Below are 14,075 nucleotides of genomic sequence, written 5' to 3'. Positions count from 1 at the left end.
GTGCATTTTGCTCATTTATGTAGGTGCATACACACTTGTGTCACAGCCTGATGGTTACTGAAAGCAGGAAATAAATCTGAATATTAATGCAATGAAGGTAATGAGCCATTTCCTTCTGGTCATCTTACACTGGCTTTTCTTGAAACTAAAGTTCCCATGCTCTCCTTTTGCTGGCAGCAATGAAGCCTATGCAGATTGAGTATAACATGCAATCCCCGTTATGACTGGAGTCTTTCCCTGCCAAGCAAAAAATCTTCAAACTGCACAACAGTGACAGGAGCCTCAGAAGTGAGGTGAAGGATGCTGTATTTATCAGTAGCTGTGCCAGCTAACCTGAATTGGTTTAAAAGCAACAGGCCCTTGAGAGGGACTTTAATTAGCCATTATAACAAGTGTCTGCTACCTTCTCAGCTTGTCTCAAGTTGAACTGTGCAGGTGTGTTGGGAATTTCATGTGCTCCCTCTGGATTCTTTATAACCTTCTGACTTTTCTTACCATTTCTCATTTAAGATTTATGTCCATCTCAAAGAAGGGAGTGGTGCTGATGGGTTGGATGCTTTGAAGAACAAACCACAGCTTCACAGCATGGTGGCCAAAAGCCTTTGTCAAAACGCCTCTGGGAAGAACTACATCATCTTCACAGGCCCAAGCATTACCAGCCTGAATCTCTTTGAAGAATTTGAGAAGCAAGGTGCGTATTGGATGACTCATTGGGTTTTAATGGTGACAGATCTAGGGGCTTCATGCCACTGAATTAAAAATAATTTCCAAAAGTCTTCACTGGTATTTCAATTCCTTGTATAAATAGGTTGTTCATCTCTAAGAAAACTTCTCTTTTATGAGAAAGAACTACGCAGAAGACTTTCTAAATTGCTCTTTAAATCTTCCTTTTTAAGTATTCAAAATGAGGATGTAAAAACAATTTTAATAAGGTTATTTAAAGTGTTTGCTTTTGTTCTTTTACTTAGAAATGTGAGGTCAAATCTCCTGTGTGACCTGGGGTGCTTTGCAAAGAATTTCCTATCTACCCATGATTTTTCTATTCCTGTTGTGAAAGACGAAGGATAGGATGAATCCCTAGAGATGTGCCTTAGAAGTCTTTTTCGGTTTAATATCTGTTAAAGATGTGCTTTCTCTAGAGGACATTTTATGCATTTGCAAAAGCTCTAGAAAAGTTTGGTTTTTTGTGTTTTGGAGGATTTTTGCTAGTATCAACATACTTTGATAGCACATATTTTAGTTTTGAAAGCGCAGTAAAACTGCATAAGCAAAAACACACTTGTCAGTGGAATGTCCATTGGTACAGCTCTCCCAAGCAAGTCTCTTGCTACTGCAAAGAGCAATTCCCAGGTCATCCTTTCTGTCAAATGCCCCCTCACTTTGAGCATGGAAAAAGCCACGTGTTGCTTTGCTTTCAGCAGTGCTGAGGACTTGCGGCTCCCCTGCAATTACAGGATCCTGCACTCTTGCCTGTTATTTTAAAGTCATTTCATGTCACTCTGGTCTCATTCCTCAGCACAGCCTTTCAGAGTGATGTGATGCATAGTGTAAATCCTTCCCAGCAATGAGCCTGGAGGCTGCCATCATGCATCACAGCATCACAGCTAAAAGGCCATTTGCTGACACCACTGCTGTCCAAGTTGGGGTTCTATTGTCATTGCAGAAAATTAAACCCATGCAAACCATTATATTAATGAAACATGGCCAAAAGCAGGGGAAAAGTCTGGGAATTGAGACAATGTGTTAATTCTCATTTAAATTGAGAACATCAGTGAGCTGCACCAGTGCTGTAGTTTAGCACTACAGACTGTGCTGGCACTGAGGGATGCATCTGTTGAGCTCCATGCAGGACTTTGTTCCTACATTAATTTAGGCAAGCTGGAAGCTCACTGGCTGCAATGGAATATCTGCATACCTCATAAAAGAGCCATGGTTTCCCAAACGCTGCGAACAGCCAAATAAGAAAGGAGTAGAACATATTTATAGTGCACTGGAGTTTTTCATCTGAGCAGAGACCTATCTTTGTTAGAAGGCTTTTCTTAGCTGCTTGTAAGCATTACATTTTTAAGAGTACCAAACCAATGATGCAAAACATTAATTTAAAAAAAAGTGCAGAGGATAACACACATACTCTTTGTACCTGAGATGAAATGTTAAGGTTTAATTGTAAAGACTGACAGCTTGACTGAGTTCATCCTTTATGCTCAGCTAGAGAAGGATAAAGATGATCTGGCATGATTCATTTTCACCAGTAACCCTAGTGTAAAAGATACATGGCTACTAAACCAGCTGAGTGTTTATTACTTGCAGATAATTCAAATTGTTCACAGAGTTGAATTATTCATAGGCTTTACACTGCACAGATAATTCAAATTAATGGTTTCTATCAGGTAACAAATTCAGTAATATCTTTTTAAAACATGTAATTTTGACTTACTATCTGATCAAATATGCTAATGTAATACTGAGATTTCATTTTGGTTCATGATTTGTTGTACAGCTTCATGAGACTTTATAATCTCTGACAGCTGCCTCCAAAATTAAATTTCAGATCTGGTACACACTATCACCTTCCTAGGGGTGAAGCTATGAGGTGGGTGGGGGGTGGACACTAAGAGAGCAGGTTTATTGATTTTGCAATACAGCATGGCACTCCTACATAAAGAAGATCATGGGGAGAAAAGTGTTTCTGTTTAATAAGTTAGTGGGATTGTCTGCATTTGCTATGAGCTGCTAGGGGCTAGCTCAGAGGTTTTGTAAGGGAGTGTTGAGCTGGAAGGACTGTGAGACACTGGGAGAGGTGAGATGCTTGAGATGTCAAGCTGTGGTGAAGTCAGTAAGAGCCTTGGAGGAGATGGTGTTTATTGACTCTGCTGCAAAGCAGATTGTGTATTGCCAGCACCTGCTGGGATCCTGCTGCATTAGCAGTACATTTGGGGAGAGTCAAGCAAAGAAGCCTGGACTGGACACAGAGATCTCTCCTGATCTACCACAGAGTCTCCTTCAGCAATTAAGTCAGTGTTGGGGGTTTTTTGGTGTGTGACTTCAGCTAAACCTGAGTAGAGTAACACTGTGACCAGAAAGTGTCATGAGAGCCTGTTGAAAAGCTTCTATGCTGAAGTGCTCATGACAATTCAAGACCCCCATTCTTAAACTGATAAATTTTTTTTTTTTTTGTTTAAGAAGATTCGGTTTCTGGGCTAGAGCAGGACCAGTGGTAGAAAGATCCCACTGAGAGCCAAAACAAAAAAAAAATTAGTATTGATCTCAGCTACTTTATTTTGTTTGGGGGTTTCATGACTATCAACAGAGTAATAGGGAAAGATTTAAATAAGTTCATGCTTGGAAGCCATAAACTTCGCAGGAACATGAAAGTTTTAAGGCAACTAAAGTAAATTCTGGACAATCTGGAAAGTCACCCACTAAAACTCTATTATTTCCTTTCAAAATTCTTGACGGAAAGGATTTGGGGTCTTGGTAACCAGCATGCTGAACCTAGGTCAGCAGCATGCCCTGGCACCAAGCTGGTCAACACTGTCCCAGGCTGTGTTAACAGGAGTATAGCCTGTAGATCAAGGGATTATTGCCTCCTACAGTTTTAGAGAACATGCCCCCAGTATAAGAATACTCTATACAAATATACTCTGCTATGGGGAAGGAAATGTTCTTGTTCAGGTTGAGAAGGGGCTTTGTGGGGATGCAACAGCAGCCTTATGCTACCCTATCATGAGGTGGAGGCTCTTTACAGTGGTGCATTGTGGAAGGACAAAAACCAACAGATTTAGGCTGAAACAAAAGATGCTAAGACTAGATGCAGGATTTTTCCTGAGGGCAGTGAAGCAGGATGCCCCAGACAGGTTGTGCAGTCTCTGTCCTTGGAAGTTTACAAGCCCAGCCAAGATAAAGCCCTGAATGGCCACAGAGTTCACCCATCTCTGTCAGGGGGTGGGACTAGAGAAATCCTGAGCTGTTTTTCAGCCTGAACTATTCTTTAATCCATAGGATCCTGTGATCCTATGAAAAAAATTGTCAAATCTTAACTGTTATTCACTTTTCCTCACCCTAGCCCACACATGCATTATTGTTAAAGACAGTAATGCTCTCTATTGAGAGCCTGTGGTGTAGCACCTTCACTGTGCCACAGTAGACAGTTGTGTGCCTTGTAATATAAAGGGATGTCAGTGAACATAATTCTAAGACCTATGTGAAGGTAGCAAGAACTGAGAAAACCTCAGAAAATAGGATAGAACACTTTGATCTTTTTCAAAATCAAAATGCTGAATAGACCTCTTTTATTTTTCAGGGGACATACAAAGAATTTCTTTCATTGGCCTCTGAATAGAACTGGAAACCTGCACTGAAATGCCCCAGATTCTCTGTTCTGTGAGCAGACAGCTGTCACTGCTCTTTGCTGTGACATTCATTCATAGTCACATTCCTTTTTCCCTCTCTAAGGATTAGTATTGTCCTTTAGAGAGGACAAAATCCTCCTAAAGCCCCGTGTTCCATGCTTCCCTTAAACATCGATCTCTGAAAGTTCTTTCTCCATGTTCTGAACCAGCAGGAGCAGCTGGCTCTGTTTTCCAGAGGAGCTGGTGCTAGCAAAGGTGCAAGAGCTGCCGGCCTGGTTGACTATGACATTCCCATAGGGTTTGCAGGATCCTGCAGCTCCAGAATGTGGACTAAAGCAAACTCACTTCTGGTCCCCACAGCAGCCCCTCCCTGGTTTCCTAGCTCTGACTTGACCTAGTGTTGCATGCAGAATAAATGATTGCAGAATGTGTATTTTTGCCTGAATTAGCTCGAGCCTGGTGGCCTTTGTGAACTGTACTAGTGAAGGTGTGGTGGAACAGGCTTCAGCACAAGCTCTCTGGAGGCTGGAGACTCTGGGAATGAGTTTTGAGTGACTAAACCACATTTATTCTTCTTTGCTAAACTATCTTAGGTGTATTCATTTATATTGCACCTACAGTTTAAGAAGACCAGAGCATAACCTGTTTCCAGTGACTCCTGTGTGTGCAGCAAACACCTGTTGTGAATCTGATTTAATTAAACAAAAAAACTTAATTGAGCCAGATCGGTGTAATTTTTATTGCTTCTATTGCTATAGTAACTGGGTGGCATTAAAAACCTCTACAGTATATTAAGGGTTTCATCCATGATGAGATATGCTAGTAAATCTGCAGAAGTTCTGCACTTTTTTAGGCTGTACAGCAGGAAGGCTACAGGATGTGTTCCAAAGAGAGAAAATGGTTCCCATTATTCTGCATGAGGAGTGGAACATCTGCTGGAAGTTTTCTGCTGGCTTATTGCTACAATAAAATGAAAGGCTACAACTAATTAGTATGGGATCTCAGAGATGGCTGTTGCTGTTTTCAAGCTCTAGCACAACAATGTAGTTATTAGCTTGGTTTTATTCCATTACAGCCTCATGGAAAAAGTATCTCATTTCAATGAATAATAAACTCTGGGCAGCTAAGGAAATTCTTCTCAGGTTTGATTGTTATCAAAGTAGGAAGATCTTAATATTGGCTAGAAAAAAGCTTTATAAATGTTTGCTATGTTAATGGCTAAGTCTGCAGGTAAATACCTACACTGTTTGGGTATCTCTTAGCAACAGAAGAAGTTTTAAAAAGAAAAATAAAAAATCAGCCTTCCACTGAAGGTGCAGTTCTCTCTATAATGACTGTAAGCCTGTTGTCATCAGGCTTTTCTCAATTTCTTTTGTGGAAGGAACTTACGGATTTCCAGGGACTAATTCATTCATTAGGAATTACCGGTGGAGTGCAGGTTTCTCCCTTGAGCATGAAGTTTTCCCATTGCTGTGTTGGTTGACCTTATCTCATCAGTGGCTTAAATTTCTAATGGAAGAGCTGTAGCTCCTTGTAGATCTGCCCACAGCAACTGGACCAATGTATGCAGTTAATTCATTAGTATTCCTGTAGAGTCTGTGAACTGTCGAGTGGATGTTCAGCATGCCAGTCATCATATGAACCAAGGACAAAGGCTGCACCTGCACTGAAGAGCTTAGGTGCCTCCAGAAAGACAGAGGCAAAAGAGCCACGTAAATAGAAATCCAGGAACAGAGGTAACATGTTTAGGGGAAGCCAGACACTGCATTCTGACTTTGCATATTCACTGTAAGGATATCATGCAAAATTCAGCATGATGAAAAATTTGATCAAGCAGACTTAGCTGACAGATGAGCTTTACACCACCACAAGATGTGCACAGATGTCACCTGCTTCCATTCCCACTGGTTTTTTCCACTCAAATGGGTTAACACAAAACTGAGACAGAACATGGAAATTTCCATCCAAGATTTCTTTGAGTCAGGGAAAAATTTGATCGAGAAGATCTGCTTCTCTTAGACTAAAGGAAACAGGCTGTTAGTATTTCAGAGCCTAATGAAAAATTCAAGCATTGTTATTGATGTTGTTTTCAAACCTTGTTTGTGCTCACCTGTCTGTATTGAGATGCATTTTGTGGTGTTAGATTTTATTCATTGCCTATTTCCCATATGAAAAGGCCAAGAAACTGTGAGCAACAGACTGTGTCTCCTGCAAGGGCCTCTAGTGTCTGTGCAGGACTAGATCACTGCTTGCTTTAGTACCCTAAAATCAGTTTTCACTGAACTTGTATTCCCACCTTCTCCATCCTCCTGGCATTTGCATTTTTTTTAAATCAAACAGTGGTTTCAGTGGTTTTCAGCTGCTTAAGCAGCATTTCCTTAGCAAAGCAGATGATGCAGGTGCAAGGAGTATTGAGCTAAAAATCAAGAATGTGGCAGCACAGTGAAGCAGTAGATTAAACTATTGTGACTAAAAGCATCATAGGAGTCATGTAGGAGAATTTATTTCAGTTAACATCTGAGATGCTATAGCTTTCCCCACCTCCCTGCTCCCTCCAAAATTTATTCTTTTAGTTAAACATCCAAGACTCTCTTGGATCATAAATTCTGATTTGTCCCATAATACATATCACCAATGGGGGATTTTTGAGACCAATTTTAAACATGCTGTAATGTTAAACACAGATTATAGGTGTTACAGCTAGGAAAATACCCTGAATTATTTTTCCTGTTGTTTCATCATGACAATGCAGGAGATGTCAGTATATTTCAACAGGAGATCAGGCTTCCTGCACTTGTCTGCAGGACACAAATCTTTGTTATTACAGAAGAAAACCAGTTGGCTGACATATCTGTTGGACTAAAAGGTTATAGGACAAGTTCTTTCGCAGGTCCTTCAGGCTTACTCTGCTGGTTTTGCTCTCTGGGTCCATGCAATGGCTGATAGAGAAATGTGTTTGTTCACATGCAGAGATTTACTGCTGTGGGTTGCTGAGCACCAGGAAGAGTGACTGCACAGGCCTACCTCCATCCATGCTGAACAATTCTGCAACTCCACAGTCCAGAGGACAGTACAGAATAAGGATGAAGGGAAACATGTCATTGATTTGCTGGTACAATAAAGGGCACTTTCGTTTTCTGACCAACGCCTATTCTCCAGTTCAACAAGGTAAGCAATACTCCTGCTTCTCATCTCAAAAGTGTACATGCTTTATGTCACAAGCCAAAGTGAGTCACTGAGACTGATAATAAGCTTGAACAAAGAGCCTGATTGTTACTGATCATACATCCTAAATAAACAGTAGCTGTAATGATTACTTCCCTTTTTGTCTTCATACGGTTATTCTTTCTTTCCCATACAAAGGTTAAAAAGCCTAATGCTAATACAGCCTTCTTTTCTGAGCTGGTGGAGGCACTATCCTTTCAGGTATAAAGATTATATCTTTGCTGATAGTTAGAAAAAGGAAGATGATTACTACGTAAGATGTTATTGGCCCCATTTGCAAAGCATCTTGTAGGATTACTGCTACAGAAAAATTAATAAATGTCGTCATGTACTTTGAACTCCAAGCAAATCCTACAATTAATTTTTCTTATCTTGTAAAAACTTAGTCACAAACAAGTATCTTTTTTGCCAGAAGTAGATATGATTAAGGTTTCCTGCTGTATGTTAAACTTGTTTTGGCAGTCAATGAAAAGAAACGGAAACAGATCATTTGGATAGTTCAAATAATTACAGCGAGCTTCTTGCTACTGAAATATTTTCCTTTTTTGAGAATATAAGATGGTTTTAAGAACATTTGGAAACGTCTATAAAATGCAATGACTAACTCACTTCTTGAAATTAGTTTTTCAGTGAGAATGTTATTTCAGTTTCTTACAATTTTTCTGATTCATATTTATGTATAATTGCCAGAGACAAATGAGTATAACATAAACATTTAAATATAAAGCCACCCATTCAGAGGCATCTTCTACATTCATTTTCTGAATCCCAAGCAACTCTCACATGTGTGTACAGATTACAGAAGCAAAGCTAAGGCCTAGAATTACCGTATGGTAAACTGAGAAAGCTGACTTAGTGTGTTGTTCAGTGCCTTGCCAGAAGGCTCTTTGCCTTAGCAAAGTGTGGCTGATCCTGAGGAATTGTGCTGGGCACCCCAGCAGAGCGAGGACTTGGTGATTCAAATAGACTGATGTCTGAGCACAAATCTGAAAATATGTATGTGAAGTAAGTATGATACTTGGAGACCCTGCTGAAGCCAGTCTCTGGAGCAACATGGCTCCCCATGAGGGGCTCTCACCATCAGGATTTGTGCTGTTGTCCTCGTGTTTTTTTCTGGATTTAGATTATTCAGCAGCACTAACTGGACAAGAGTTATTGCTACAAACTACTACTTGTTTTTTGTAGACTAGCATGGAGCAGTTGGTTATAATTCACAAATATTAGGAAAATACTCTGTTTGTAAACATCAGTTTTAACTGCCCTGTTAAAAAGAGGAGCAAAAGCAGACTGTGCTGGCAGCATCCTTTATAAGCAGCACATGGAGGTGTGAGCTGTTGTGCTTGTGATTGACCTTGGGTCTGTTTTGGCCCAATAGATGGGATTGTAGGTGGTGTGTGTGTGGTATTTATGATTATGACCTTTGTGTATGATGGACGAGGCTTTCCCAACTCGTTGCTCACCAAATGCTGTCCGGGACAGTTGACATAGTTCACTGTGAATCAGAACAGAAAACAGAGACTGGCTTTTTGAAGAGTGATGCTGGGCAAAGAGTCTCTAGCAGGGACATGGGAACAGATGGAAGCTCAATGGGAAGGCAAGAGACCAGATTGCTTGCCTCTGATTTGGCATCACTGAAGTCAGTGCAGCAAAGATAGTTTAAACCAACTCGAGAGAAGCTGGACCACCAGTCTCAGCTAGGGCATGTAAATATAGAGGAGGAAGAGGAGAAATCTGTGCTCCTTGAGACAGGCTTGTAGCACAGTCATGCTCAGCACATGTTACAGGGAAGAGGAGGTAGTTAAAACCCGCACAGGATAGTTGAACAGAGACTGGTGCCAGTGGGATTATCTGGTGATGCACAGTGTGTGTTTGCACTTGGCTGGGTGTAAATGTGCGTGGGCTGGAGGAGGCCATGTAGAGAAAACCTTAAAAACAGAAGGCAAGAGATGGTCAACAGACCACTTAGGATGAGAAAAGAGGTGGACATAGCTAATAACTACTATTTCTTGCAATTTAAAGAAAAGTCAAGAAGGTAAATCTTGTTCGTACGAGGAGTGCACATCCCACCCAAGCCAAAGGCACCAGGAGGGCAGTACACTTGTCAGAGCAGATCTGTGAATACTATTCTTAGATGCAGCAGGTTATTTATTATGAATGTTTTAAACCAGCATGTCACAATACATCATCTCAGATACTTGATAAATGTAATTCCTTCGGTCTTGCAAACATAGCCTGCTTACTCTGATATCAAGTATATAGTTTCTGCCTAGAGCAAAATCTTGCCAGATTTTTAATTGCTCTTAAGCTTTAATTTTTTTTCCTTGTGCTTTTATTACAGAAGAAGTGAGAATTCAAAAGAGATTAGGACCCCCAGAGATTAAAACAGTACCTTATTCTAAAGCAGGTCATCTGTGCGCTGGCCCAAATCTCCCCATCTGTGGGACAAGGCTGCATTTAGGTTTTTCGCTCTAGATCTGCTGCCCACTTCCCCAGCATCTCCATTATTGTATTCTAAAAATAATTGCAATATTTTTACCTTTCATATGTAGCAGGACGGAGCAGGCAGCAACCTCACTTGCTGCACAGTATGATGACCAGAATAACATTTTCAGCAAAAAACTGTTGAACCCAAGATTTTTTTAAGTAGCTTCTTTGGGAGAAGAACTTCCACAGGTGTTCTTCACCAGCTAGCTCTACTTAAAAGCTAAACAGTCAATAACTAAGTGTAAAAAACAAAGCTTGGGCCACATATGCAAGGAATAAAGAGCTGCAGATGGCATGTTAGCATCTCATAAATGACTTGTGAGAAAATGGGAGATGTTGTGGAGCCATCACAATTGTATTAAGCAGTTGTATGAGTTTCTGTGTGGTTCTTACTCCAGGAGAAGCTGGAGTGACAGGTGACAATCTAGTTTCCTGAAAAAAATAATCTTGTGAGATTGGCCTAGAATTGGAAAATCTGGGGAAGAAGTATAATGTTAAAAAACATGTTTCAGAATGGATAAGCTCAGGGTTTCAATTTATCATTTCCATGTGTCCTTTGTGAGACTACAGTCAGGAGGTTGTGTCCAAGTATAGTGAGATTGGGCATGGGAAGACCTCAATCAATAGGCCTTGTACAATGCTGAATGCCAACAATTCCAATAAATAACTGTAAGGAATCAAAGTCCTGATTAAAAAGCCAGATAGCACTTGGATCATGCAATGCCCCTTCTTCCATATTGTTATGAAATCTCGGGGTTTGACAAGATGGATGCAAGTGCTGGTGTTAGTGGGACTCCAATTTTTTAAAAAGCGTAATTCTAGATAGGCCTAAGACTAGTGTTTTGAGGAAAAAAATATATGTAAACCTTTTGGCTTGTTTCATTTGAGGTAGTATTTCCCAAGTTTTGCTTCACAATCATACAGCTTAAAAATTTTAATCAAAAAGAAAAAAATGGTTAAAAGAACCCTAAACCCAAAAGCTGATGCCTCTCTGTGGTGCCAGGATGGAGGCTGGCAATCGGCACCCTTACCAGCATGGAAGCAAAGGCACACTGTGGCTGCAGTGCAGGTGGTGTGTTCCCTGGAGTGCTGCCAGGGATGGGAACACAGCAGTGCTGGGGGAGGACCAGGAGGGGAAACGTCTTATCGGATGTGCCGATGAGTCAGCTGGCTCGGGACCATGTGCCACAGAGACCTGCAGCTAGGAATGACCCAGCTCTGGCAGATGTCTTCCTGGGAAGGTGGGCTATGGCTACAAAACAAGCCTAGGAGAGGCTAAAAATAGTAAGCCTATAAAGATATGTATATTCTCAAAACAGAGGAATGTTATGGGGAATATAAGAGAAAGTGATAAGGGAGTATATGGTTCTGCCATTGCAATACATTCTTTTGAAGACTGCGAATATTTATGAGCAAATTGCAAAGGAAATAACCCTCCGAAGAGAAGGGGAATAAAGAGAGCAAGAGGAGAAAGAAGGTGATTTTATTTTTTTTTTGTATAACACTTGTACCAGGAACATACTTACCCTTCCCTGACCTACCCTGATGAGATGGCAAGTGATTTTGCAGTGCTAATGCAGCAGGCTGGTGGTGTACCAGTTCTTTTTACCTCATGCTGGCAAGATATGTGTAGGACTTATTAAAAGAATCAAAACCACACTATAATAATTACGTGAATGTAACAAAAAAAAAATTCTGTTTGATCGGTTTCTCCCCCTGCTCCTTGGGCTACATTTACACCCAGCTTGAGGAGGCAGAGGTGAAAGGAGAGTGTATTGAACAATTCAGAGCTAGTATAATTTTGGACTCTTGAAAAATCAGACTTTAAACATCCCAAATAAATTTCTGCATGGCTCAGCTGTAACGTGACATTTAATATGTGTTGCAATACTAGCTTCAAAATAGAGCCTGCCAGCTAGAACAGCACAGGGGGCTTGACAGAGATAATGGATAGAATGAGACTTCCAGCTGGAGGAATGAAATGGTGAAGTCTGTAATCAAAACGTGAGGAGCATTTAAGGGGCTGATTGTAAAAGGGTTGGCAGAAGGAAGGCGAAGAAACTTTTCTTGAAAGCTTGAGAAAAAAGAAAGCCAGTGATTGTACCTGTACTGAAACAATGCTGAGAAAGGATTCAGCCATGCCTGTGCTGCTCTAGTCCTGGAGAAAATGGTGTTGTTCCTGAGAGAAGGGAGCTGCTCTAGGCAGTGTGCTGTAGCCATGGAGTAAGTGATGCTCAATACCCTGTGTGGGCATAAGGTCAAAAATTAGGGAGCAGACTCCTGTGCTCTAAGGTTGTTTTACCCACCCTTCCGTCCTACTGGGAGTTTTCCCCAGGAAGGGGGAAGAAGGATAGGAGCAATAAATCAGAGAAGAGCTAGTGGAGTTTCTTAGGAGGGCATTGGACTTAGAAATACTGCTGTAGTGTTGGGTAAGGCCAGGTCAAAGATAGACCACATGAGGGAACAGGGCCTGTTTCTGGAGTAACCTGCTCTAGTACCTGTCTGTGCAAAGGTAGAAGGCTGCAGGGTGATGTCTGTTGCCTTTCCACAAATTTCTGCAGTAGGCAGAATGGCCGTACCCCATGATGAGCTGAGTTACCAAGCCAGCTGACCAGGCAGGACAGGAAGCAGCACTTGCAGGCAGAGAAATGTGTGCTCTCCCTGAGGACCCTACAGGTATTTCTGAGCTCTGGCTCCAACAGCAGGAGCTAGGCTGCTTTTCATTTCAAAGAGACTGCAGTCACCCACCAGCTTCACTTCTGTGTTCACTGAGTTCAGCCAGTTGGCTCCTTCTTACTGCATTTTCTTCTCCGTGTCAATTGGCACCCAGTGAAGAGAAGGTTATGTTGCTCTTGGCCCCCATGGGTGGAGAGAAGCAAAGGATTTAATTTCAAGGGACTAATCTGGGACCTCCAGAATTCAAAGCATATAACACCAAGTCACTGCTCTAGAGCTGACCATAATTTCTTGTGATCCAAAAAAAGGAGAGACTAATATTGTCTGTAGGGGGCTGCTGTGGGACTACAGGAGTGTGTGGGTTCTTTTGAATATATGGCAAAGATGTTTGTGTCTAACGTCTTTTCATTTCCAACTGAAAAATGATCCCTCTTCTTCCCCTTCCACTTGTTCAATGTACTGCCTATGGGAAAAGAAATCAAATTAGCATCTGTTACAGATAATTTTATGGCTTTAGGGGGAAAACTGTCAATAACACTTATTTTATAAGCCATATATAAAAACCATATTTTTCAATTGCTAGAATTACAATGTCAATTTAAAACTGTTGTGTTTCTAATTGATGCAGGAGTTATAATTAAGAGAAAAAGTGGAGAAATTCCATGCCCACTGGCAGTTGAAGCCTTTGCTGCTCACCTTAGCTACATCTGCAAATATGATGATAAATACAGCAAGTAAGTAAGAGGATAAGCATGTTTGTGTGTACTTCTTTTACACCTTCTCTGTTGCTGCAATGTTTGAGTTGTTCATGTTGAGCTGCATCTGAGGGCCCAATTCTGCTTTCACTGACTCTGAGAGAACTTCTGTTTAAATCAAAAATCAGATGCTGGCTCTGCACAAAGCAAGAGCTACATTGCTGGTATTGGTTTGGCTCTATCTACCCATCCATCAGTAAAAAAAAAAAAAAAAAGAGAAATTTTGAGACACAGGTCCTTTAAGTCTTAGAAATTACTTTTAAGAAGTGATGGGAGGATGAGCCAGCAGACTAGGTCTACCAGCCCCACAAGTCTCTCAGGCTAGCTCAGCTCTCCACCTCTAGCAGTAGATGGTGTTTAGTTGATAATCTGTCCTGGTGATATCTGCATTGCCTGGAGCCAGAAGAAAAAAGACATTCAGTTATGCATGTAAAGCTGATCTACATGATGAGAGAGCAGAATGTAGAACTTTTGGCTTCTGAATTCCAGTTGGGGTCCTCAGTGTTAGCTCTTAACGTAGCAGGGAGAAACAGAAGTGAGTAAGAATAGCAGTAGTGAACCTTGGCTGTGGGAATAGCAATGA

At 41.1% G+C, this 14,075-nt stretch overlaps 1 protein-coding gene across 1 annotated transcript in view; it reads left to right on the top strand.

Moving 5' to 3' along the window:
- PGBD5 (piggyBac transposable element derived 5) overlaps nt 1–14,075 on the top strand; it is a 59,858-nt gene that overhangs the window by 44,725 nt on the left and 1,058 nt on the right. The window contains exons 5-7 of the mRNA XM_062489141.1: nt 511–693; nt 7,325–7,520; nt 13,366–13,471. Of these exons, the coding sequence (XP_062345125.1) occupies nt 511–693; nt 7,325–7,520; nt 13,366–13,471 (485 nt within the window). The remainder of the gene's footprint in view (nt 1–510; nt 694–7,324; nt 7,521–13,365; nt 13,472–14,075) is intronic.

The sequence above is a fragment of the Cinclus cinclus genome, chromosome 3 (assembly GCF_963662255.1).
Source record: "Cinclus cinclus chromosome 3, bCinCin1.1, whole genome shotgun sequence".
Taxonomy (NCBI): domain Eukaryota; kingdom Metazoa; phylum Chordata; class Aves; order Passeriformes; family Cinclidae; genus Cinclus; species Cinclus cinclus.
Note: the sequence above shows the minus strand (reverse complement) of the source record. Positions and strands in the feature narration are given on the sequence as shown.